A 27,716-nucleotide genomic window follows, 5' to 3' on the forward strand; every position below is an offset into this window, starting at 1 on the left:
TTTTGTTTTTTATTCTGAGTCCATTAAATTTCAGGGAAATAAATAGCTACTCTTGGTTTAGGGGCCAACAGTCAAGGATCCTAGCACTTTTGAGGCGGATGAGGTCCTGGAGAAGAAATTTATTTCATGAATAAAAAGTGGAGAGGAAAATTGGTTTTGGAGTCAGGTAGACCCATGTTTCACTTTAGCTTTTGAGAGTCTTAGCTTTCTTCCTTGCAAATTGGGATTATTAGTATTGACCACACAGACTCATTCTGAAGCTTAAACAGGGTACCGTATGCAAAAGGCTTGCCCAGTATCCAGTAGCTATCAAGTGATTTGACCAAATTAACTAGGTGTTTACTTAGTGGTAGAGTCAGGACAAGTTTTACGACTTCTAGTTCAGCCCTATCTCTACAATAGCCATCTCATGTGAGAAACAAATATAAGTTCACTCGCGAATGCAACTTATTGTAGGTCCCAAAGAACAAACTGCAAGCAAACTGTGACCATTTCCCTTACAAGAATCAGCATGGCAGAAACCACCACAGGCAGAGCTGTGGACAGTTAGCTAGGACATTTCTGATGAACTTTTAAGGACATAACAAGAATTTGTTTATAAATTACAACACAATGGAGAAGTGAACACTGTTAGAAGTCACTACTTTTTAGGCTATACAATATTTTAAATTATCTTTCTCTAGAGGTCACTGTATGTACGAGTAACAGTTATGGCATTTTCTGGCTTGTGGGGTAGGAGTGAGGGGAGGGGGGAGCTCTCTGAACATGGCGCCGATGGAGACAGCACCCTGACAGCCAGCCACCCTGACAGCCAGTGGGGTGGTAGCCCCATCCCGGGACAGAGCTCCAGAGCTTCCATGTTATTTCTGTCTCTGGTGATGGCATTCCTGAAAATGAAATGTACATCTGAAACGTGCTTCCTTTTGAGTTGTGTTAAAAATTTACATGTTTTATTAAATTTTTCTAAATGACTATTTTCAAAGAATGGATGGATGGATGGCTTTTTTTTCTACTTTGTTCAAATCTAGTCTGTTTGATTAAGGTGCTTTCTTTTTTTTTTCAGAGTAAGACGTGAGTTATATTTCAAAATCCTATAAACGATTATTTAATTACATTGTATTTGAAGATATTTCTGGTCCTTGAAATGACTGAACACTAAGGTGAGTTCCTAAGGGAGGGTACGGTATTCCTTTGAAGAAATAAGGCTTAAAGTGAGCTGATTAAAAAGAGGGCTGGATTTTACCTATTTTGGATGCATCTGAAACAGGATAAAACTGAAAATAGCAGAGTGTGTCTGGTATAGTAGGAAATAATGGTTTTGTGAAAGGTTTTTAAATTACATCTATGTGTATATTCTACACATTTACATGGCCTCTTCAGAATGCAAAATTTTTGAAAAAGGAGTTAAAATTTATACTAGGATCCTAGTGAAGGCAGCCTAAACTGATGCTATGGGTAAAAGAAGAGAAATTATAAAGGTAGCCTCATTAATGCAACTATTTATATTCCTACATACATCTCCTTTATAAAAGACTAGCTTGAAAAATCTGGTTATATAGAATGAATCCAACTTAGGAATTTTAATAAGAACTCCTATCAAGAACTTTTTAAGTATGTTTTTACAGGATTATATTTATGTAACATTTTATTCTTCCTATAATGTTAATTCCTGACTCATAGGAATTAATTACTTCCATTATTTATTAATGTACAAATATGGAAAATGTCAAAAAAGAATGTTTTATTTTTGCTTTTTAGTCTTGAAACCTTAATTAAATCTAAGGCTCAGTTTCGGGTTTCCTGTTAGAATTTTAAGGATCTAGAATATACTCTGAAATTAGGGCCCATGATTGGTGGCGTCTGGGAAGTTACCAGATATAGAATACCTATTGTGTATCAGGAACCGTGGCAGTCATTTTTGCAGACAATCTCTTTTGATTCTCTCTGGGTTCAGACTTATTTTCATTTTAAATGAGAAAATAGCTCAATATCTGGTAAGAAAATCTGGAATAGGATAAGGACCATCTGACTATAAAGTCAGCATCTGGCCCATGATCCCTGAATCATGGATATGGAACTCAGTCTACCACTCTTCGAAGCTAAAAGACCAACTCTCCAAAGACAGACCTTTTTGACAGAGACTGCCAAGTGTCTACCTAAATTCTCTCTGTCCCGAGGCATCTATCTAGACTTCATTTCTCAAGCTCCCTTGCAGCACATAAAGCCGAATGGCAGTGCCCCAGCCAATGGAATCAAGAGACATGTGCCATATCCAGGTGGGGGCTTATGAAAAAGATGGCTGTCTTCATTTATTTCTTTCCCCTCTGCCAGCTGGACCCTGGGTATAGGGATCAGTGTGACCATGAAGACAGTGATAAATTCCAGTGGGAGAGCAGAGCCAAAGGATGGAAACACCACTTTGAAGAAACCACTCACCCACCTGAAAACTGCCCCCACCCCAGCCACCAACCAAGCGACATTTGTGTGTGAGCCATTATATCTTGAGTTCCGTTGGTCACAGCACTTTAGTCTACAATAACTCGTAAAACTTTTTTCAGAGGCTCTGATTCACGACAACCCATCTGGGAAAACCAAAGACGGAGACAGGGCCGCAAATGACATCCTAACTGCCTCCACATCAAAGAAGATTATTGAGAATTTACTTTTACAAAAGATGGAAAAGTTCAGTGGATCCTCTCCTAAAATGTTTGTTATTGAGTCCAGATTTTTAAATTAGATAATTGGCAAAACGTTCCCAGTATTCCTTAGGTATACAGTGTTGACAGTAGGAAACCAGCCAATGTCAAGAAGGAGAGGGGTGAGGTTGGAGAAGGAGGGAGGGAGAACAGGATATACCTCCAGGAGCACCCCATAGTTAGTTAAACTACTGTGGAGCAGAACTTATATGCAGGGGTCACGTTCAACAGACTGTCTTGAAATTTGGGGATGCCAAGTACTTGAAAGCTATTTCAGAATCTAGAGGGCGGCAGTGATGGACTGAATTGTATCTCTCAAACTTTCATGTTGAAAGCCTCAGTACCTCAGAATGTGACAGTATTTGGAGAAGGGCCTTTAACAGGTAACTTAGTTATGGTGAAGCCATCAGGGTGGGCTCTAGTCTCATCTGAGTAATGTTCTCACAGGAAAAGGAGATTAGACACAGAGAGAGACACCAGGGCTGCACACATCCCCCGTAAGACGACCGTGTGTAGGGGCAGCACGAGGGCAGCCATCTGGGAGCCACGGAGGAAACCAAACCGTCTGGCAGCCAGGACTGCCAGAAAGTCAGTCTGTCACTTAAGCCATCCAGTCGGTGGTATTTTTTTATTTATGGCAGCCCTAGCAAACCAATACAGTAGCCAATTTCAAAAGCACTGTTACTTGTGAACCACAAGAAAGAGCCCTTCCTGGCCGCAGTAGGGGAGGTCAGACGGAGTAACTGCTTCCCGGAGCACGTTCCTATTCCCCACTCCTCTCCACTGCTTTTCAGAGTTCCCTTCTATAAATACACAAGTCCGAGATAAAAGATTTCTAGTAAAGGCTTAAAAAGCAGACAACATAAGAAATGTTAATTTTCCCGGGCTCCTGGATGGCTCAGTCGGTTAAGAGTCTGACTCTCAATTTCGGCTCAGGTCATGATCTCAGGCTCCACACTGGGCGTTGAAGCCTGCTTAAGAGTCTCTCTCTGCCTCTCTCTCTGCCTTCCCCTCACTCTCTCTCTCAAATAAATAAAATCTTTAAAAAAAAGAAATATTAATTGTCCACACCCTGAACTAGTAGAACATATAAGATGCCCTGAAGGCATGAAGATCTTATTGGAAATGTGCGACATAATTGCTGGGTTCAGATACTATATTTTATTTCCATCTCGACATTAGAATATTAAACCACTCCTCCTCTTGCTAAATGGGTATGCATTTAAAACACTAAATTGTTTCACTGTTCTGCTTAGGAACCAAATGATACAAACTCTCATGAATATGTAAATCAACCACTCTAAGCACATTATTAATTATTTCAAAGATAGTTGGAGGTCAACAGCTCATAGCAATTTCTATGCATGAAGTCTCATTAATACAAGACATCACACAGTAAGGAAGGATAAAGTTTTATCACAGTTACTGCGTGCGTATGCGTGTGTGCACATGCACATGTGTGTGCACGTGCGTGCGTGTGTGCATGAATGTGTGTGTGTGCACGTGTGTGTGTGTGTGTGTGGCCAAAGTAACATACAAAACTGAACACAGCACCAGCAGACACTGAGGCTAGCACAGTGGATGATAATGGAGAAGGGGCAAGTCACGAAAACAGTTGTCTGAATCAGGAATTGTGGACTTAACATCCAAAGAAATTTCTGTCTCCAATGGACTTAAGTTTTCTTGACCCAGGCCACAAATGGCCCTGATTTCTTCAGAATGAAACTGTGGCTCGCTCCGGAAATCTGCAGCTCTTCAAGATCCAGCACACTTCTCGTTTCCTGAGACACTAGAGAGCACACAGGGTCTGGTCCCTGCATCTGTAACACCAGACACTGCTGAGAGCCCCTTTGGCAGCTCTCATCAGCTTTCTCGGTGGTTCTCAGCAACTGAAATGCTCCGATATAAACTGCGGGGCAGCTGAAGCGCTGCCACCAAAAACCGTAACGCGACGCAGTTGACGGTGGTACACAGAATTACCGACAAACGAATGGGAACATTTCACATAGCGAGCGGCGCTTTTTTAAAATTCACAATACGGATATGACTCTTATTCTCACCAACTCGCGATAAAATTGATCCTACTCTCCCAAGTAACTCTTCAGGGTCCCTGTTATTATTTATTTTTATGCCTCTGATTGTAAACTCAGAATTTATCTGGTGAAAAAGAGAATAAAACCTGCTCACAGCGGACAGCAACTGAGATGAGGAAGAAAAACATAAACACAGCCACTATCTAGTATGGTTAACAAAATACATATAACAAGGAGAAGAATGAACATCCCGAATACTGGAATACTCTGCGCACGTATTCAGGGTTTTCTGACGAGGGGTATAACTGGAATTTAGATGCTGCTGGTGAAGGAAATTTGGCAAAACCTTTCAAGCATCCATTTGAAAGTTAAAAGTAGGCAAATGTCTGTCATTTTTAGGGATGTGTGCCCATAGGGGGTGATGCTATGAGGAAAAGCAAGGAAATGAGTATACAGAAGTCAAGATAATGGTTGCATCTAGGCAGGAGAGAGGAGGCTGTGACTGGGCGGACACGCAAAGGCTTCTGGGATGCTGGTGGTGCTGGTTTTCTTGATCTGGGAGGTGGTTCCAGAGGTTCCCTATAACCATACAATCTATAACAACACGAATGTGGTTATGCATGTTGTGTATGTGTAAGATGCCTCATAATAAATTTAAAAGTACATCGAGCCATTTAAAGTGATATACTTAAAAGTCAATTAATATTCTGTTGACATGATTACAATCCTTGGAACCTCAGCAGAGCATCCTCTGTAGTGATAACGCCAAGTACACAAACTCAAAAATTGTGCTGACTGCCAATAAGGCCAGGGAGAGGAATTTGGATCTATACGTTTTAATAAAAATGAAGAAGAAAGCCTAAAGACAGCTGTTTTGAACAACTCTTGTCACTATCTTAAGCACTTATAGACATTTTTCTAGAACTCTTTGGATAAGTAATAAATTTGTACTTAAAAATAGTTTGCTTTTCCCCCCATGAAACAAAGGTAGCATGCTCCTCTTTTTTTTTTTTTTTTGAGAGTTCAGGTTTTATTTTAGGACTTTTCTCATTTTGTAGAAAGCACACACCACTGAACCCACTAATGTATTTTCCCCCCTGAATATTGAAGATCTGCAAATATTTTTTTGTGGTGTTGTTGACAGACAGTTCTAACTTAATGATGAACGTTGATAGTGTATTGCTGTTCTTCTGTCATTGTTTATGAGAATCAAAACGCAAATAACTTACTGGTAGCATGCTCCTCTTAACAGTACGGGGTGGAAGCAGGTGGAAAGAAATTATTTTTGCTTTCTCTGCTGGCTATTGAAAGCATTCCCACCTTACTTCTGTTTTCTAAAATGTTATTTTATTTTTAACCACTTACTAAGATGCAAGAGAAGATGAAAGGCAGCTTGGAAAGTAAAAACCTAAGCAAAGTAAGAATCAAGGGCATAGTTTCCTTGGACATGGGGTTCCACCTAAAGATAAAGGAAGCAATCCTGCCGGAGCCACTTCTAGTCGGTGTATAGAATCCCTTCATCTGCGCAATACTAAAGACACACGCATCAAACAAATGCAGAGGAAGCCCATTGTCCTCGCTGAAGCAGGCATTTCCAAGGTGAAACAGATGACAGTGCAGACAGTGCCGCTGATCTTGCTAGAATGAGCTCCTGAACACCATCAATTCTGTCTACAGCTCTTTTTCTGGTCCTTGTCCATAGACCAGCCACTCCGTATAATAAAGCTACCTGACTGAGTGTTATTCCTGTTGCAGGAGCGGAGAGAGCTCGGAAGAAAAAATCATTCAGTAATTGTACGTTTCACCATACTCTCCACCAGCATTAGAGACTGTGTTTGCGGTCCTGTTCGCTTTTCCTCCTGGGCATTCAGCCAGACCATATTCCCGCACTCCCCTACCTGCGTGCACATACAAACACATGCATGTGTGTGTGCATGCACACCCTCATGTGGGCAGGTGGGGCCGTGGAGCCCCGTTCTGGTATAAGGAATTTGGGAAGAGATGATGTGCTCCATCTCCGGACCTGGCCTCTATAAACTCCAGCACGACACTCGCACCCTCTCTGTCTCTGCCGCTGGCCTGGGTGAAGAGAAGCCAGTGTGGATTTGGAGGCTCCTGCGGATGACAGAGGCACTCGGTGGCAGAACTCAGAGTCTGAGCCCTGGAATGATGCCATGGGGCAGAGGCTCCACGGCCAACCCACACTGGATCGTGACACGAGTGGAAACAAACCTTGATTCTGTGATTTCAGTGTTGCTTTTAAAAAAGTTATACTACGATCCTGACTTTAATACATCAAATCAAAGGAATACTGTCAGAATTGCTAAGTCACCACCCCCCCCCCCAAAAAAAACTGAAAAGAAGCTTAGCAATGATCTCAGAAAATTAGTAAATTTGATTTCATTTCAATTAATTTTAAGGCAGAAGGAAGATCAGGTTTGGCCTGCAAGCTTGTCAGGTTGCAAATCCTGGTGCTGCCATTTTCATGGTGTCTGTCACTCAATTACTCAAGATCTCGGAGCCGAAGACAACAAGCTCTGTATTTCAGAGTCAGACATGCAGAGAATGGGTGTGTAAATAGGTTTTTAGGGAGTTTATTGTTATTCTAACGCTCATATTATAGATTGCCAAATTGCTTTTTAGAAATATATGATTTTATATTCTTACCTGTTTTGCATGTGTGTCCATCCCACATTATATTTTAAGTTTTCCATTAGCAATTCTTTAGTAACTAATTATGTTAAACTTTTAATGTGTATTGATTTTGTGCATATATCCTTTGGTGACCCATCTTTTAATTTATTTCCCTACTTTTCAATGTGGTTTAGGAATTATATTGACTTGGTTATTTGTGTGTATTTGAGAGAGTAAAACTCAAAAGCTAAAAAGAATTATTTTGGGTTTTATGTTTAGCTCCCTGAACAGCTGTCCAGAAACCAGTCTTCTTGACTCTGTAGGCATCAAGAAGGGCTCTGTATCTCAAAAGGATCAGGACCTCCTGCCTTGTGCTTAATGTTGCCCACAAAGATGCTAAGGGCTCTAGTGGACTGCAGCTGGTGAGTGGACATATCAGGTAGAAAGGAAATGTCATTCTAAGTTATATGAAAAATTGGAATTTTACAGACTGTGACCTGGGAAGAAAAGAGTAAACAAAAGAAAACAAAAATGCAAACCACTGAGGATAGAGGAGGGGATATACTGGATGGGACCAGTGGCCCATCACATGCAATGGCATGTCACAGAGAAACACAAGGAACCATTCCCTCGGACACCCCCAGGCTACAGGAAATCTGTGTTGCCGGGGCTTATAATGGACGAGCGGTAAATCCCTTCTACACAGCCTTCATCATATCACTCTAGGGCAGTGCTCTAAAATAAATCAACTGAAATTAATGAAGCTCCATCAAGTTGTGAGTGACACTCAGTCTTAAGAGCAGATACTTTGGCATTTCAAAATAATTTTTAGATGGAATCCTCCTAAGAGCAGGTACAGGAAAAAGACAGCAAATATTTCAAAATAATTATGGTGTTTCTCCATAACGAAGCCCGTAGCTTCATGCAAGAGCTTCTCAGAGGCTCTGGAAATAGGCCATTTTGGCTGTGTTCGTTGATCTTATTTTCAACTCCATCAACGCTTACTGAAAAACCTACGCTGGCTAGCAAATCAAATCGCTCACGGACAAAATAGGCAAGGGCAGAGGGAGTCATTTCGTACTTATTAATGCTACAGTCTCCCACTGACAATGCCTTATTGCTTCTAGAATGCTCGCCCCTGCAGTAGTCCCAAACTTAAAACCCAGGGACTCTAACAAATACTGGGGGGCATCCCCGAGGTTCTTTTAATTGGCCTGAGGCATGGCCTGGGCATCAGGATTTTTTTTTACAACTTCATCTTACCGAAATGTACATCTAGGGTTGAGAACCACTGCCTAGAGAGAAGCAAGGTGGGAGAGGAGCGAGAACGTGGCGCTCTGGAGTCCACCACGGCTGGATGGGAAACCTCAGCTCTATTCTTCCTGTGGTCCTGGGCACTAGTTGTATTAAAGCTTTACTTCTTCCTCTGTGATGTAAGAACAGTTACTGCTTTTCAAGTTTACAGTTGATTTAAATATGGAAGAAGTGTTAGAAAATTAGATACTCTTTTGACATTCTTTTCCACAGAACTTTCAAAGGTCTAGTACTTTACCTGTGGTTTACAGGCTTCTCTATTCAGATAGCGATTAAGAACACACATTCTAGAGCCACAACTACTTGGCACCAAACAGCAGCTCTGTGATTTGTTAGCTGTAAGATCATGTGTACTTTAATCAGCTCCTGTGGGCCTCAAGTGCTTCATCTATAAAAGCAGAAGAATGACAACATCCATTCCAGTGGGTCTTTGGAGGGGTAAATGGATATATATATGTAAGCACTCAAAGTGGTACCTTATAGACAGTAAGTACCCGGTAACGGTTCTAATCAGTGCTTACTTTTACTCTCAGGGAAATAAAATTTGGCATCCCATTCTTACAAGGTGTAACAAAATTTCTGGTCAAATGAGAAGCTCACACAAAGGAATCAGGGTTTGTACCTGAAGGGTTTTAAACTAGTTTTAATTGTTCATCATAATTACGGCAATGAAAAAGGATGCTTCATTGTCAACCATCCATACCTTGAAGAACGTATATACCTGAAATTGAGCTTTGAAGGGGTTTAGTTTAATGATCTTGAAAGAGGCTTGAAAGACTAGATCATGGAAAAAAAGAACACTTATGATTTGGTGGTGAGAGGTATTAAACAGTTATATAGAAATGCTGAATTTACACAGACACTGTTAGCAAGACATTGGGTATGTGGGTCATTTAGCAATGGAAATAAATGCTCTATCTAGCTTTTTTGTGGCTTCTACAGGGCCACTGCAGTTTGAAAAATAGTTTGCTAATTCTATTACAGCTTCTATTATTTTATGTAAATTTTGTAGTCCCAGAAAACTGATGTCATTTTTCTCCCCTCATAATGTCACCATTCAAACACTAGGGAATGGTTTGTTTCCCAGGCTCTGGAGCTGGTACATGATGGGTTTGGGGGAGAGGCTGTTCCGTATGGACCGGTGGAGGGTAAGGTTAACAGCTGCACTGACTCACAGAGAGGAAGAGCATCTTGAACAGTGCTATGCGTGGGATATGGACACCTGTTTCCTGTTAGTTGTGGAAAGTACCGATGCCATCCTAGCAGGAGAATCCCCTCTAGTTGGTGAGCATCAGAAAAGTCCTTTGGCCTGTGCCAAAGTAGGAACACAGTCACCAAGCAAATTCAAATATGTATTTACCAATGAATCTGTCCTATTTACAGTTTCATGCAGACCCCTGAGGCCAGAAAGTCACGGAGTGATTCAAAGCCGTGGATTCCAGTGCCAGAGTAACTGTCTCTTGCGGTTAGAGATGAAGTCTGTCTTTGAAAGGAAGTGGTGGCTTTAGGAATACAATGTCCCCTGACAATCTAAATAAATATTGCTTTAATTTTCTTGGAAAAAATGTAATCTGAAAATGGCTAGTAGCCACCACGGGGATCTGAAACCATTTGGCTAGACATTTTAAACTGCCATGGTGGAAAGATAAATGGACAACTCTTCAGAGAAATCAACAATATTCAGTCGGGCTAAACCAATGGACAATAAAAGAATACACACACACACACACACACACACACACACACACACACACACACACACGCTAAGCTTCCAAAACACTTCTAATCCTCCAAAAACCAAGGATAAAGAGAATACTGGAGCCTTTGAGATCCAGGCTTTCAACAGAAGACTGTTGAGGTCAGGCAAGAGCCATCAGGGAAATGTTCTACAGAACCATGATCAATGTGACCAGCAACACACCTTCTTTGCCAAACGGATCTGGCATCGAATTCAAGCCTTGCTGGAGTAACAACAAGTTGACCTTGCAGACACAAAGTTTTAGTACCATTATGGAATTAGCCAGTATTTTTGCTTTTTATACATAGCATTAAGTTTCAGTCATAAGATTTATAGACATTGATAAAACCTTTTTTCCCCATTGATATAACACTTTAATTAACCCCACCATGAAAGAGGACTGTGCCATGGAACTAGTATGAGCTCAATCATCTTGTTCCTGATAGTCTGCTATTTTTATATACAGTTTGAAAAGCCTTGATTTTCTATTTCTATTTCTGTTTTTTCCCCCTAGTTTATTTTATGTGTCTTGTTCTATGCTCCATGAATCAAGGGAAAGTCAAATAAACCAGATATATGGATAGGTGATTAATGCTTGGTAAATGGTCAATTTATGTATCGAATTATAGGAAACACCAACCTATAAAGAATGTCTGAGTATATGTTCTTCAATGAATATACACATATACATACAAATAAATTGCATATACTGTCTGTAGGAACACATGCTTACAGAGCAACCAAAATAACAAAAAACAATATTCATTATATGCTTACTGTCTTCAGCATTTAACACAAAGGCACGTTATATGGTATTATCCTAATTCACCCACATAACTATGTATACATAGGTGCTATTGTAGTTTCTCCATTTTACCTTAAAGTGAAACCAAGACCTACGAAAGATGAGTAACTTGCCCTACGTTACAAAAGGGGTGAGTCTCAGAGCCAGGATTTGAACTTGGCTTCTCTGACTCTCTGTGTATACCCCAGGATATGAGCAAAATTATTCATTGGTTTATGGGGGGGTTAATATTAGGGCTTACATAGGTTTTATTTAAAATACGAAAAAGTCTTCACAAAGACTTAAAGTACAGGCTGACACTGGAACTTGCCATACCCTGGTGTACATATCGGATACATTACGTAATGAACTGCAAAGGGGGCATGTTGAGGGGCAGTGGGAGTCCTAAATCAGAGAGTCTTAGAGCGTCTCTGTTGAGAAAGGAATCAAGACAATCCAGTTTGTTTTTTTTTACAAAATAATAAAAAGAAATTCTATAACATTTGAAAGCCTCTTTTCACATAATATGAAGAATACTTCTAATTTGAGCCACAGTTTTAAAAAAGGTAAATAATACATGACAATATTGTGACAAACTGAATTGTATTTTGTTACAAGCACTTTTGAAGATATACATTAAAACACTGTTGAAGACTTAAAGAAACAAGTATGGAAATGAATTCTACAGTGTAGAAAGTTTACTACACAGTTGAAAGTCAGTAGGTTGTTTTTAACTCCTCTTAGCTTGTGGTTATTTGCTGCATTCTCTTTTCCTGGTTTCCAAAATTTATTAAAAATCAAAGTACAGAAAAACTTTACATGAAAATATATCAATTTTAGTTTCCACATTTGCACACACACACACACACAGACACACACAGACAAATCAAGATGATATTGTTCAGCTCATCCTGCAGCACGTGACCCCAGTGGTGGCCAGGCCAATTCATTCAGGTCACCATGGCGGGGATGGAGCATGGTGCCCGTGTCTGTGAACCGAGCTTTAAATCGCACAGCCCCAGCACATGCGCCCTGTGGTGCTTCCTTAATGAAGGGTGACAGTCAATATTGCTAATGTGTGGAGATTAATACAGGCCTATGTGTGTGTCAGTTTTTATAAATATTTCTTTATCAACAGATCCACAATTTAAGTATCTTTAAATATTTTTGATAACTTTCAATCACCAGGAACTGCAGAAAACATGTGCTATTCAGATGCATTATCTTTTAATAACCAAATACACAAATATGTAGCTTTCTCCTTCTTACTGTTAAACATTAAAAGAAAGAGGTATCAGGAAGATAAGTTCTTGGTAGTAAGCGGCATTCTAAAAAATTAAAGCAAGGTTTTATGGAGGATTATGTTTAAATAACCAGCAATGAAGTAGGTACAGTCACAGAAAGTATTTAAAAGGATTCCAAATAAAAAATAAAAGGTAGCAAGAATTACAAGAAAAGCCTGGAACAACTTGTTATACTAGAAAGCCTGGCTAATGTGTACGAGGGGAATCATTGTACTATTGTTTTTTTTTTTTTTTATTTCGTATGTTTGAAATTTCCTAGAATTCAAAAGGTTTAAATTTAAAAAATAAGTGAGAAATAAATTGATTTTTCAAAAGTGCCCTGAGTATGAAGAGAAGATATGAAAATGGATATTTAGAAATTTTTCCATGCTATATGGCTTTGTGAAAAAGAGTTTATCAGTACAAAATTATCACATGAAAAACATTAAAAACAGAATCTTTCAATCGGCAAGTAAATGTTTCACTAATTTTTGAATGCTTTTGTTGAAAATATAAAAGCACAATACCTTCGAGTTTTCCTTAACAATATATTGACACATATATTATGTGAATCTTAACTAAAAACATTGCATTATTGGCTGATGCAACTGAAAAATGAGTGTCATAATTTACAAAGTCAACAATGCAATTAGCCTCTTCCATTTGGAAATGTGAAATAATTTTGAGGTATATTTTTCAGCTTTGATCAACATTAGAACTAAGTATTACAAATAAGTATTGCAATAAATTAAACTTAAACCTGATCATTGACTCAAGGAATCACACAGTTTCAAATCACAATTCTCAACAGTGAAGCATATTTACTCATATTGCAATCATTAAATATATATGTATTTATAATGAGGTACGGACCCTTATCTCACTCCATATATAAAAAGTAATTCAAAAGGTATCAATGACCTAAGCATAAAAACGAGGCTATTAGAGGAAAACATGGGGGTAATTCTTCACGACCTTGGGCTTGGCAACAGATTCTTACCTTTGATAACAAAAACGCAAGCAGCAAAAGAAAAAATAGATAAATTGGACCTTATCAAAATTAAAAACTTTTGTGTATCAAAGTATATTATCATGAAAGTAAAAAGGCAACCTATAGAATAGGAAAAGTGTTTGAAAATCACATATGTGATAAGTGTCTAGTATCCAGAATACCTAAAGAATTCTTACAAACTCAACAACAAAATAAACAACCTAATTAAAAAACGGGCAAAGGACCTGAAGAGATATTTCTCCAAACAGATTCGCAAATGACAAATAAGCATATGAGAAAATATTCAACATCATTGGTCATTAAGGAAACACAGACCAAAACCATAATGAGATACTACGTCAAACTTAATAGGATGGCTATTAAAAACCAAACTGAACAAAACAGGAAAATAACAAGTATTGGAGAGGATGTGGAGAAATAAAAACCCTTATAAGTTACTGGTAGGAATGCAAAATGGTGCAGCAGCGAAGGAAAATAGTCTGGTAGGTCCTCAAGAGGTTAAAGATAGATTATCATATGACCCGGCAATTGCACTCCTAGGTACACATCTAAGAGAAATGAGAACATATCTCCACAGAAACACATACACAAATGTTTTACAGCAGTATTCATAAAAGCAAAAAGGTAGAAAGAACACAAATGTCCATCAACAAATAAATGGATAAGCAGATTGTGGTATGTCTATATAACGGAATATTATTCAGTCATAAAAAGGCATGAAGGTACACACCATGACTTGGATGAATTTCAGAAACATCACGTGAAGCGAAACAAGGAGGACACAAAAGGTCACATATTGTATGTTCCTTTGAAAGGAAGCGTCTAGAACTGGTGACTCTATAGACCACAGTGGTCGCCAGGAGATGGGGCGAGGGGAGATGGGGAGTGATTATTCATGAAGGTGGGGTGTTGACATTTTTCTGGGGTAATGAAAAAGTTTTGAAACTAGACAGAGGTGATGGTCATTGCATAGCACTGTGAAAACATGAAATTCCACTGAATTGTACACTTTAAAATGGTTAGTTTACGTTATGTGAATTTCACCTCAATTAAAAAAAAACACATGTAACAATAGTAGTATAATACAAGTAAAGAATATTCTGCAATGTTGAAAGATAAAAAATTTTAAATATTAAATATTTCAGCTTTATCTCCTTAATTTCTTTTTAAATGTATATTCTTTCATATAAATGTGTATGTGCTCAAAATTTTAAGTGATAATGGTAACAATTTAGCAATTTGATAGTGCTGTTCAAGATCCAGGGTAATCTGTAACTTGCAGGGTGAATCTATACACAGACCTTGTGTATGTTGGCTGAATAATATTTTAAGATTTGTTTTCCATACTTTTGTGCAGGTGATGCATTTTCTAGTCCAACATAATTCCTTCATACCTTAGTGTTTTATATTTCTTGTGATCCAAACATTGTTTCTTGCTCGACAGGGATCAAATAGATATTTGACTTTTCAACCTTCAGCCAGGGACTGAATTTATCTAAGAAGGTTTTGCATCAGCAATTCTTCTGTTCTTAATTAGCATTAAAAATGGAGGAAAAAGAAGTGCTGGACTTACCCACACAAGGCAGAGAGTAGCCAAGCTGAGGGTCATGGATAAACTGCCGGTCATTAAGTCTTGTCACACAGTATAAGTAGAAACAGTCTAAGCAAATCACGTGGCGGTGATTGCACTGAAAAACCAGGACAGGGCTCCTGCACAGAAAAAGAAAGACATTTACTCCAGTACTTGTGAGGGTGGAACGGCAACAGGTGCTTTAGGACACTTTGTAATCCTGTCGGGTTGCTTAGGGCATGCTCTGTGTGAAGATCTGCACTGCTCAGCACTGAGCACGTATCGATCAAGGCTACATTTTAAAAACTGAATGCACTTCATTAACTATCTACAACATTGATTTTCCTAAATTTATATTTTTATATTAACATATTTACCAATCAGCTGTTTAAACCGAGCTCAGATATAACCTCCTTGTAGGAGTCTTCTAGAAGCCTCATAATTTGCAATTAACCCACGAATCACCCCATACATTTACATATATTTTTATTGATCCATAATTGCATCATAGAATTGGTATGTTTCTCCTCTCATAGACTGTGATCTCTCTGAAAGTAGATACTGTGCTTTACAATGATATTCTTGTAGTACCAGGCATTGTAAAGTTTTAAATAAATGTTCCTTGAATGTAATTTTAATGATATATAAAATCTGAACTTCCCTACAGCCATAAGAATAACTACTGTTGTACCGAAATAGGTATGTTGAATGATCACTCATATTTCATTTGCAAGCAGATAAGTAGAATTCTGAAATAAAAAATATCTAGCACAGATTCTTTTCTATAAGATTTTGTCTATTGTGTCACCCCTACCCCACCCAAATATCAATTTATTAAAATAAGGTTAGGTGTTCACTAATAAATTGATATATATAAGTTCTAAAAATTTTGTATTCCCTTAAAATGCTGTATAGGAAAAAAAAATCCCCCAAATAACCATGTATTTTTGCTAGCAAATGAACCACATGATTTTATGACCAAAAAAAGAGACAAATTGAATATATTAATTTCACATCAGCCCCAAGGCCATTTTAATAGTAAGAAAATCATTGGAGCTTATCTAAATAAACCTATTTTCTATATAATGACCACAAAATACAAAATACTTTTTTTATTTCATATATGATTCTTAAGATAGAAGAGCTCTGCAAAAGCCATCTCCCGGGGGGGGGGGGAAATTGATATTAAACATTAGTAGAACATAACTTCTTAACAATTAAAAGGTTTTCAAAATTCTGCTTCCCCACTTATTTCAAAGCAATATCTAATACAAAAACAAAACAAAACAAAATAACTCAGTATTTTAATGACATGGGTCTATAGGGCAATGGTCAACTTAAGCTGAGAAAGAGTGTCCCTAAATATTTTTATGTGCTTCTATTTCTCATCTCTGAACCCACTGAAGTCCTTTCAGGGCCATCATTCCCATTTCCAGAGCCTTTTTCAATTAGGTATTGACTGTGTTCTGAACTTTCAACCCCTTCCCTTCTAATAACATTCTGCTTGAAGACGATAAAATATAACACTGTCCCATTTCTATTGCGAGTCACACACACACACAGGCACAAGGGCACACATACCTTATTCACTCTGGGTGACCCTACGGAGCTGCCGTATTCTATCTTCTCCTCATAGCTAAGTTCTGTAAAAAATATTCTCCATTCTGGTCTTAGCAACATGGTTGACTAAGCCTTTAGAGATCCCTAATCTGCTATAGACAGAGGGAAACACTGGAGAAAATATTAGAACATTTATAAAAATGTGCTTATATATAACAAGGTTAAAAAGAAAGCTTAGCAATTACCTTGCAGAAGAAATAAAAAGAAAACGTATAAAACCAAAGCAGTCAGCCCATGAACTACTGCCACAGAGTCCCAGAGAGACATGAAGGTATGTGGTGTGCATAGCCATTGGCCCAGCAAGCGTGTTCTTTCCCATCCTTCTTAAGAAAAAAATGGAAAGAGTTCTCTTTCATGTATGGACAACACTACACATTTATGGTTTTGCCCTTCAGTTAAAATATGGTCCAGAAGAACCTTAGACCATGGAGACAACCCACAGAACATCAATTGTTCTACTCTACAGATGGCATCCTACTCTTTAGAACAGATTAGAAAGAAATGGTAATTATGCGAGTGGCCACCGTGTGAGGGAAAGCTTATGCAGACCCAGCGGCCCATCACATTAGGAAAGGTTTGAGAGGCCCAATGTTTGGGGCACAGAGGGACACACTCAACAAACTAAAGGACACAGCAGTCTATCTGCCTGTCCCTGTATCACACACACACACACACACACACACACACACACACACACACAGCTAAAGATAGAGCAGCATGAGGCGATCACAGGCCCTGTGGAAACACAGGCTCTGGTTCCCACAGAATGGAGCACATCCTCGTGGGGACACAGGAGGAGCCCTACTGATCATTTAGCTGCAACCTCACCAGTTCACTTCCACCTCCTTGAACTTTGATGTAGGTGGGAAGGCCAAGCTGACAGGACTAGCTGATCATAATCCGCAGGATGGCAAGAGCTGCTGTGGCACGTGGAAGCGGGGAGAATTCACGTGCTATCTGGCTGGTCCACTGGGACATCTCCTGAGACTCTCCTCTGGAATTTTAACTGCAAACGGACAAGGCAGCTGTGAAGGCAGCATTGAGAAGTGCCTGGTGACCAGGACCTGAGAGCCCTGTTGATTTACCCGTTGCAGCAGCTAACATCAATAACCCTTATTATTACAAAAAAATACTAGACATCAGAAAGGGCTTTAGGGAATGTTTACCTGGAATAAAAAGTAGGTGAAATGAACAGCAGGTAACAGCAGTTTACCAAACAGCGAGAAGTGAAGGGCACAGGGCCCGAGAGATAACAATGTGTTCAGCACTGGAAGTGAGGACAGAAGATCACATAAGCCCCTAAAGGAGGGCTCCCTCCTAGACACAGGGTGCGGAGTGCAGCCAGGAGAAGCTAGAGTGTCAGTGACAGGAGAACCCACATGCGCGGTTTTTACATGTCCGCTACGGAAAACAAAGAAGCGTACAAGCTTTGCAGGGAGGTGCAAGTATAGATAAGTCACTGGGGAGTTCTCACCATCCATCACTATCCATATGCAGTGACTTTAAATATACCCACACAGACTGAGATATGGAGAGAGATAAGATAAACATGTAGAAAAGATACGTTGATGGACACACGGATATGCTGCAGACATGGATGTGGACAGCATATGCATATATGCACATAGAACCATCAGTCCGTTGGATTTCTTGAAGCAGTTCTGAGGTAAGATAGCTCACCTCTTATTAAGAACATTTGTAGTATTTAGAAGAAAGTTAGGCGAGGGATAGGCATGACAGCCATAGAAACATTATTGGATTAATCATCTGAATCATCTGAGAAAATGAGTGAGAATCATTTCATGGCTGGAGGGACCACATAATTAACTTCCTAAGCCCTAGGTAAGAAGAAGGCGGGAAACACTAGGATTTATGATCGCTGCTCTGGGTCGGGCACCTTGCTAGAAGCTTCACATAGGTTCTTCCACGCAGCCTCCTAAACTAAGTGCCGCACTCTGCCCACCTCCTGTTCCTCTCTCTGCCTCCGGCTGGTTTCTGCGTCTTTAACTCCTGGGCTCAAACTCTTCGTCACCCACTCTTCCCTATCACACCAGCCTTCACATTCAAATCAAGATTCCAAATTTCTGGGTTCAGTTCAAGACAAGACCTCTGAGTAACTTGGTCTGGAGCTCAACTCTCCCTGGTTTTTCTCTCTTCCTTTACCTCCTCATCCACACGGTCTATCCTAATGTGCTTCAGACACTGCCTTCACTTCTGTTCCAAGCGTCTCATAAATGGCTGTCAGAGCTGTCAGCATCAACATGAAGAGTCCTGAAGTGATAGAGGTGATACTCGATTAACACTTTCATGACCCATGTCTCACCAGATTCGGCGGTGAGCGCATGACAATTACGTAATCAACAGTTACTGGCCACACCAGCATCAAGGAACAAAATGTTCTTATTTCATAATTTCTCTGCTCCCAGCCTTAGTATTTTTTACTCAGTTACTCACTGAGCATCCACTTGGGCTAAAGCAGGCACTTAATCAACACGCGTGGACGAGAGCAGTGAGTGAGTGAATCAACACCTTGTAAGTGCTGTAAGCACCGTCAGAGGCCATACTCTAGGGACACCACATGCGGGTGGAACTGGTACTAACAGGAGCTCTGTGTGGTCATCAGACTCCGGTGGCACAGAGGTTGGGACAGCAGAGAAGGAAGCGTCAGGGCGAGGAACCTGAGCTGAACTTAAGGGAACAGAGGATCCACACAGGGTCCCTGGAGACAAATGCGGTTTCTGGGCAGGGCAGGAAACACAGACGTGAGAAAGAATTCTTGGAACAGAAAAGCTCTCAGTTGGGCTGACTGAGAGGATGTATCAGGAAAAGAGAAAAGCGATGAAAAGGTTTGGGGACGGTGGCAGGGGGATGCGAGGGACGGGCCTGTAGGTCATGGGATTCACTGAGGCTTCTCAGGATGGGCAGGGAGTGATGTTTTAGGAAGTTTAATTCTGAGGGACGGGTGGAGGAGAACAAACTGGAAGGAGTGAGAACTATTTGAAGGTCATTTTAATAACTCAGGCATGAGTTACTAAGGAAGCAGACTGTGGTGTGCAGGCGGTTCTAGAAATGGACAAGGAGTGACATTTCTGAGGAAAACCTGCCAGGACTCCTCTTCTCTTGGGTCTTCATTCCTCCCATCATTCCTCTGTGCCCTTTGCTCAAATTATATATAAATGTTAATTGACTAGTCTAGAAGACGGTTTTACCTCAATGGGCCAGGCTACACAGCAGTTCATCAAAGGTTAAATAAAGTTCTCAATCATATGGAAAATGAATTACAAATGATGCACTTGACATTCTGAAGAGTTATTATTTTTTAAAGTCAACAACTTTTATTATGATTCATGTATTTCACAGAAACAGGTAGCAAACAGGGTAATATGACAAAATGTTTTATTTATTTTTTATTTATTTTTTTAAAGATTTTATTTATTTATTTGACAGAGAGAGACAGCCAGCGAGAGAGGGAACACAAGCAGGGGGAGTGGGAGAGGAAGAAGCAGGCTCCCAGCGGAGAAGCCTGATGTGGGGCTCGATCCCAGAATGCCGGGATCACACCCTGAGCCGAAGGCAGACGCTTAACGACTGCGCCACCCAGGTGCCCCTGAAAAAATGTTTTAAAACTGCAGGTCTATACATGTTGCTCTGGTTACATCTGGAACAGACATCAGGCACAGCAGCTGCCCTTGTCCAAAGCATTTCTGCACATGCAGCCCTGGGCACCCGACTCCACCCACGGGCAGCAGGAGTGGTGGCTCTTCTTGCAGGAGGGACAATGGCACTCTCTGCATTTGCAGGAGCTGGGGCAGGTGCAGGGGGTGGGGCAGGTACAGTTGTGTCCCTTTTGGGCCAAGGTGAGAACAGAGGTCCAAAGCGGGCGGCACGGTGAGACACAGTGTGGGTTGAAGGCATGATTTTGAAGAGTTACTTGTCAGTAAGCAATGACTTCCCTGCTTTTATTAAAGGAGTGATCCAAAAGCCCTTTGTTCACAAAATATGAGGCATAATTGAAGGAATCTTAGTAAAAAGTATGGCAAACCACTCACATACATCACACAAAGCAGAATATTGTTACACAGTAAGTAGTCCAAACATTTAAGCTCCCATAAAATTAGCTCTCTAGTATCTACAAAACAGCATCATATTTTCATATTTACCTGATCAAATGTTTACTCTGCTCTCCACCTCATTTGTGTGCATGCGCGCACGCTCTCTGCCAAAATCTATTTCTCTGTCTCTGTCTACTTCTTTACCACAGGTGTATCTTCATTTATACCCATTAAGAGGCTGTGGTTCCAACCTCTCAACAGAATGTGACATATATTGACTGCAATGTTGCAGGAATTTTAAGATATGTAAAGATAAGGAAGCAAGTCTAAACTCTAAAGGAAAAAAAATCTAATGAAGTGGGTAGGAAAGGGACACACATAATTATAATACAGGGCAGAACATTTTAAATTACGTTAGAGATGTAGGAGATATTGGCAGGCTCTGTGGTGGCGGCCTCCAGATATTCGCTAGTGATCCCCACCTCCCACCTATCAATGGACTGAGCTGAGCAATCTACAGGGGATGTGCGGAAATGACAATGAGTGATTTCCAGGACTAGATCAGACAAGACACTATGGCTTCTCTATGCTCTTTCCTGGGTCACCTGCTCTGAGGAAAGTGATGGCCATGTTGTGAGGACACTCAAGTGGTCTAATGGAGAAGCTTCCTTGGCAAGGAAATGGGGCCTCTTCCAACAGCCAGCACTGGCTTGTCGGCCACCTGAGGTCATCACTCGTGTGTGAAGAAGACCATCCAGCACAAGCAAGCCCTCAGGCTACTACGGCCCTGGCCGACACCCTGACTACAACTGCGTGAGATACCCCACGCAAGAACCATCCAGCCAAACTATGCCCCAATTCCCGACCTACAGAAACTGTGCAAGACAACATTTGTTTTTGTTTTAAGCCACTAAGTTTGGGGGTAATTTTTTTCTTTTTATGCATCAATATCTAACTAATACAGGCTCAGAGGAGGAAGAAATCACATTTAGATAGCAGACCAGAAAAGAAATCAGAAAAGAATTCATGCAGGTAGTGGCATTTGAAGAAGGATCAGGTGGGATGCCTGGGTGACTCAGTCGTTTGAGCGTCTGCCTTTGGCTCAGGTCATGATCCCAGGGTCCTGGGATCAAATCCTGCATCAGGCTCCCTGCTCAGTGGGGAGCCTGCTTCTCCCTCTGCCTGAAGCTCCCCCTGCTTGTGCTCTCTCTCTCTCTCTGACAAATAAATAAATAAAATCCTAAAAAAAAAAAAAAAAAGGAGGATCAGGTTTCCAGGGCATCAAGACAGAAAAAACCTTCCAGGCCAACAGAAGAGACTGGAATTGCAAAAGTACAGAGCATGGGAGGAGAATGCTGAGCTGTCTAGCACAGCTGGTTTCTCCATTCACCCCAATGAAAAGCAAAATTATATAGAAATATATATTTAGGGAGAGTAGAATCATCTGAAATGCAATGAAAAGCAGTGAAAGTTAGAATAAAAATATTAAGTGAAAATCATTGAGGAGATAAAAATAAAATTTGCTCACTGCACGGAGAAAGTTAGTCCTTGAATTTAGCTAACACTTGACCCTTGAAAACTCACATGTTGTTTTTACAATATTTCATTTGTGCAACAGTAACACAGACGTTATGCCCCAGTTAGCAATCTTTCAAAGCTCTCTACAAACCCTTAGTACATGAACAACTTTGACTCCTGGGAGTTTAATAAAGCATTAGATTAGATAAAAATAATTAGAGGAGGAAAGCTTTGCCATTAAGGAACCTGACTCTATCTTCCTAACAACTGTCACTTCAAATATCTTTTAGTTAGATAAACAATAAATAGATAAATGACTACAATCTCAGAAACCAAATGCATTTTCATTTAATCTATCACTTGCTAACTGCCCAAATGTACCAATGACAAAGCAGTATCCAACATGGCGTCTGCCCACAGAAATGCCAGAGATAACATTTTAGCCCATGTAAGTCATACAAGTTCATTATCTGAGTTAGCCAAGTGAGCAATCCCTATCACTGGAGAGGCCCCTGATCCAAGATGCTAATTGATAGACTCAATGTTTAGAAATTAAAATAAGCTTCGACAGTTGAATGATCTTTAAAATTCCATCCAGCAGCCAAGTTTAAGATCCTGAAGTAAGTTCCTTTATCCATTAGTCTGTTTGGAATCAGAACCCTATTAGGGCACTGGCAGATCCCAAACAAGCTCATTTACCACCACTCCCAATCTCTTCTTGCTCCTTCTGCTCATGTTCTTGCTACCTTATTCTGTCCACTCTGTTTCACAAAAAGGGGTGACTTTGGCTCTGTGAGCTTGCTTGTACAAGTCCCAATATTTCAGCATAAACAACATCACCAAGGTAAAGACTCTTTATTAAAGCCTACATTTTTGAATCCCTGTCATCAAACCATTCTGCTAATTCTCTTGAACATTCTGGGCACTGTCCCGTGGGTGTCATATCAAAGTGAACAAGACATGGACCTTTGCCTCAGGAGGTCATAGTCCTATAAGGTTAAAGACAAACAAGTCATTATCTCAGGGTGTAGTAAGAGCTACCAAAAGGATGAATTTAGAGACCATCTAACGCAGTCTTTGGGGTCAGGGTAAGGGGTCTCAAGGCAGTTCATGTCTCCATGCATTCAATCCACATAAAGAGAAGATATTGAACAAACTAAATGGCTTCCCTTGTTTATAAAAGGCTTTAAATAAAGTATTATATAAAATACAGTAAATACATTACAAATAAAATGAGAAGAAAATATATATTCTGTTTCATTTCCTAATTGACAAAATTCCCTTCTGCTCTTTTTTACTCATTCAGTAATTCCATATCCCATCTGTGACATTAAATGTTAACTGAACTCAAGAGAACTCTAACCTCAGCATTTGTTCCCAAGCTTGATCCCACTGACCATGACTGTTCAAAATCTCTTGTCATGAATGCACAGTTTTATTCCCAGAAAACCACCTGGTTTTATGTATCCCGTGGTTATGACATTCACCAAAATATTCTAAATTCTCATATGCACTCAGGATGTAATACCTGAGATTCCACGGATATATTTTCTGCAGTGGGACTAAGCCTTGACCTCATATGTGTTGTGGGCAACTACTATGTGCAAGGCACCTTGTTGTAGGTTCTGGGGCCTTTTTAAAAAATGTAACAGCTCCCCGTCAAGTCAATGGTATGCCCACTGATATGTTAACCTGTTCTATTTACCGTCACATTGCAGAAAAAGAAAATTTCAAGTAGCAGCCACTTTTTCTGTTTCTGCCCTATTTATTTTCCATATACACTTACTCATTTTGAGAGCCTACAAAGTAGAAGCTATAAAAATAGTTGTGTAAAGATACAGAGTAGCAAAAGTATAGGGTCCTCTAGAGCAAATGGATTAGGTCTTCAAGTGTTGGGACAGTCCGAATTCGAAACCCATTAGCATCAATCTGGAGGAAACCTAAATGAGCCCCCACACCATTTCTTCCTCCCACATTCACCACCCGCAACCCAACCTCAATCGGCCCCACCTCAGTAATGTTATTCTAAAGTAGCTTTCATCATGGGAGGTCTTGGCCAAAACCATGAACTAGTTACCCAAAGTCAATGTATTAAGACCCCAGGTTTTCCTTCTGTTTTTCAGAGCCCTCCATAAGGCTCCTTGCCCCACAAAATGCTATTCCCAAATCCTTCCCAGGTCATTCTCTTCACAGCTTCAGAATTGAACCTCCTTTCCCCTTATGCTCTTATCCCTCTGTGCAAGATTCTTCCTATTTACCTTCATTTTCCTCTTTCAGGAAGCTGTTTGAATAAAACTCCAGCTAACACTGATTCTCCCACTCACTTTCCAATTTCCTATAATGCTGTGTTTACAAAGTAGTACTTTTCTGTTCAACTGAGTGTGTTAGTACCTGTCACTGTATTGTTGTCTACCTACTTTATGAGCTCAAATTGAGCACAGTAATTGGGAGGCTACTACGTGCTGCTTCCCTTGCTTGACGTGGGGATGGGACACACAGTTCTTGTCCTCAAGGAATTCTGTCTAATGGTGAGATAACGAAGTCTTTGGGCAAAACTTAATCCAATGTTGGTCAGACAGAGAATGCTTCCGAATGAAACAAAACAAAACATAAACTAAGACCCAAAAGGCAAGAAGGAATTAGCCTGACCAAGAAACTAGAGGAAAGTGAGGAAAACATGGGAAAACATTTAAAATGGCATAAAATTAGGTTAGGTTAGGAAGCCGTATGATACATCTCCATTTTATCTCTTCGGCATGTATCGAAGTTCTGAATTCCTCCAGAAATTAAAAATAAACCTGAAGCACAATGATGCTGCTTCCACAAGCCACATATGCAAGCCCGTGTTTTAGGTCTATGTAACCCCTGAAGTGTAGCTGAATTAGGTTCTATTATTTATAACATTTTGAATCATTAATGATAAACAGGCAACGCAAAATAGAAATATGAAGCCATGGTTACAAGAGGGAATTAATGGATTATTAATTTCCTCCAGATGGTATCAATCTTTGAAAATAATTACTTGATCTTAGTATAGCTTATATATGATATTTCTAAATATAATTACTGTTGACAGGTTGAGTCTAAACATAAACCAGTACATTCTAGAAGTGCTAGATTGTAAACATTATAACAAAGTCTATTAGAGTTAAAAAATAGACTCTTTCTTTTTGAAAAGTTAAAGTTTTAGAAGGAAAGAGGTCAACCCCTTTTTGTAGTAATTCATTACAATGATTTAGTTTACTGGCAACAATCCCAACTTTTCTTGCTACAGCATTTATATTAGCAAACAGATGCTGATAAATAATTGTAAATAGTGGGTAAATCATAATGAAATAACTGTTGCATGTAACACAATAAAATTAAAAATCCCAAGGGGTATCTGGCCCACGGGAGGAAATGCATTTCGTGAAAAATAATCTATCACATTATGCGTTCCTATCCCCCAACTCACAGTTTCCGTTCTCAGAATTATATTTATAAAAGGCCAAGTGCTGAATGTTATGTTTGTCAGAGTCTGAGTACATCCGACTTATCATCTCAGAGCATGCTCTGTTCAGACTGTCAGTGTGTCCAGTGAGAGAAGCTGAGACCCCCTCTAACATAGCACACTTTTGGGGTCCCATCACCTGCACAGAGCTCCTGTGTGACACCACTAACGAGTCAGCCGTTGGAGACGGCTGTTGTGAGCAGCGGCTAGAGGCACAGAAATGCCTGGATCCACGGCCGCAGAATTCTGCTAAACGGAGAAGGATATGAAGACAGATCTTGTGTAGAGGAGAACCCCACTGTGAAATAAATTGTTCTCGTGTGTCCCCAAATCTCATGACAGGAAATATTACTGTGCTAGGAATCAGTCCAGTGGCTGTGACTGTTCAGAGCTATTTAACATAAGAAATTATTACAAAACAGAGTGGTTTAAAAAGGGTGTGTCTTTTGCTGCCAGCTCACAAAAACCTGGCACAGAGGACTTCCCGCTGGTCTTTCATTCATTCTTAAAGTGAATGAATGAAGGCGACTAGAATGCCAGGTCTTTTATTCCTCTTATCAGAGAAATGTTAAGAATCAGGTCCTCTGAAGGTCAGTAGTTTGGGCTGAGGAAACTGCCTGAAGGATTGTAGGCATCTGAAAACAGTTCTACAACAAAAATGTCTCAAAAATGAGGAGGTGCTGTGACATTTCTGAGGTATGGTTAGATGGATTCAGCACGAAAGTATTAACATCATTTAAGAATGCGTAGAGTGTAGCTGATAAAATTATTGTCCTAATTCAGTCTTTTGTTTTACAGATAGCCAGAAAAGCTGTCTGTAGCATGCCAAAATACTTCCCTAAAAGTAGTAAAAATCAACATGTTGTAATGATACAGAGCCAAATGAATTCACAGATCACACCAAGCTAAGGGAATTCATGCAAAGACTCAACGGCGCGTGCTGCACATCCCAAGACACTGGAGGCTGGAGGGGAGGTTCGGGAGGCCTCGGGCTGAGAGGGCTGTGCCAGGAGCAGGCTTCAGAACGCAGCTCTTGTGAAAGCGACCTGTGGAATGGCAGGTTAGACCTGGCGATCTCTAAAGACCTTTTGGATACCAAGATTCTATAGCCTCCAATGTGTGTGATCACAACATTTCTTCCTCACTAAAAGTTTGTAGAACTCAAACCTGACTTGGAATCAGGTGCAAAAGACAAGTCCTATTTATGATTCCAGCTCTACGGTCACCTCTTGAACCAGCATGCATGTTGCTTGCCAGGCTAAGAGTCTGGGGATTTCTAGAGACTTTACTTTTGGGAAGACATGTTGGGAGGGAGGCCCTGAGCCAGCATACTGAAAGGAAATCAGAAGACATAGCTCAGTATTAAAAAACAAAAAAACAAAAACAAACAAAAAAAGCAACAAAATATTTTCTATAACTCTCAACAACTAAAAGCTAATTTAATTTTAAACCCTCTCTTTCTTTTCTTTCTCTCTCTCTTTTTTTTTTCCCCAGTAAGGTCAGCTGGTGATTGGAGTCAGCCAGTGATTAGAGCCAGGGATGAGGTGCCCTCTGCAGTGCTTTGTGCTCCCATGGACCCTCCCCCGCTCAGCCTCCCATCACAGTGAAGAGTCAGTTACTTGTTTAATTGTCTATGTTCTTTCTAGATCAGAAGCTAGCAAACTCCAGCTGGGGGCTCAATCTGGCCCATAGCCCGCTTTTGTAAATAAAGTTTTATGGAAACACAGCCATTTTTACATACTGGCTATGGCTGCTTTTGTCTATAAAGGCAGAGCTGGGTGGTTGTGACAGGGACTCTATGGACCAGAAAGGCTTTCCAGGAAAGGTTTCCTGCTCCAGCTCTTAACTCCATAAACCCAAGGGCTGGCTCTTGTTATCTGAGTGCCTGGCCTGTGACTGCTGTTTGGTAAATGCTTATGTTCTAAATGGTCTGCCGACTGACTGTTTGGCTGAATGAATGAGTGTAAATGAA

General features: G+C 40.2%; 1 protein-coding gene across 1 annotated transcript in view; it reads right to left on the reverse strand.

Moving 5' to 3' along the window:
* Nucleotides 1-27,716, reverse strand: part of PRKN (parkin RBR E3 ubiquitin protein ligase) — a 1,042,635-nt gene that overhangs the window by 380,315 nt on the left and 634,604 nt on the right. Inside the window, exon 7 of the mRNA XM_034669425.1 lies at nucleotides 15,068-15,204. Within this exon, the coding sequence (XP_034525316.1) occupies nucleotides 15,068-15,204 (137 nt within the window). The remainder of the gene's footprint in view (nucleotides 1-15,067; nucleotides 15,205-27,716) is intronic.

Source organism: Ailuropoda melanoleuca, chromosome 10 (assembly GCF_002007445.2).
Source record: "Ailuropoda melanoleuca isolate Jingjing chromosome 10, ASM200744v2, whole genome shotgun sequence".
NCBI lineage: Eukaryota > Metazoa > Chordata > Mammalia > Carnivora > Ursidae > Ailuropoda > Ailuropoda melanoleuca.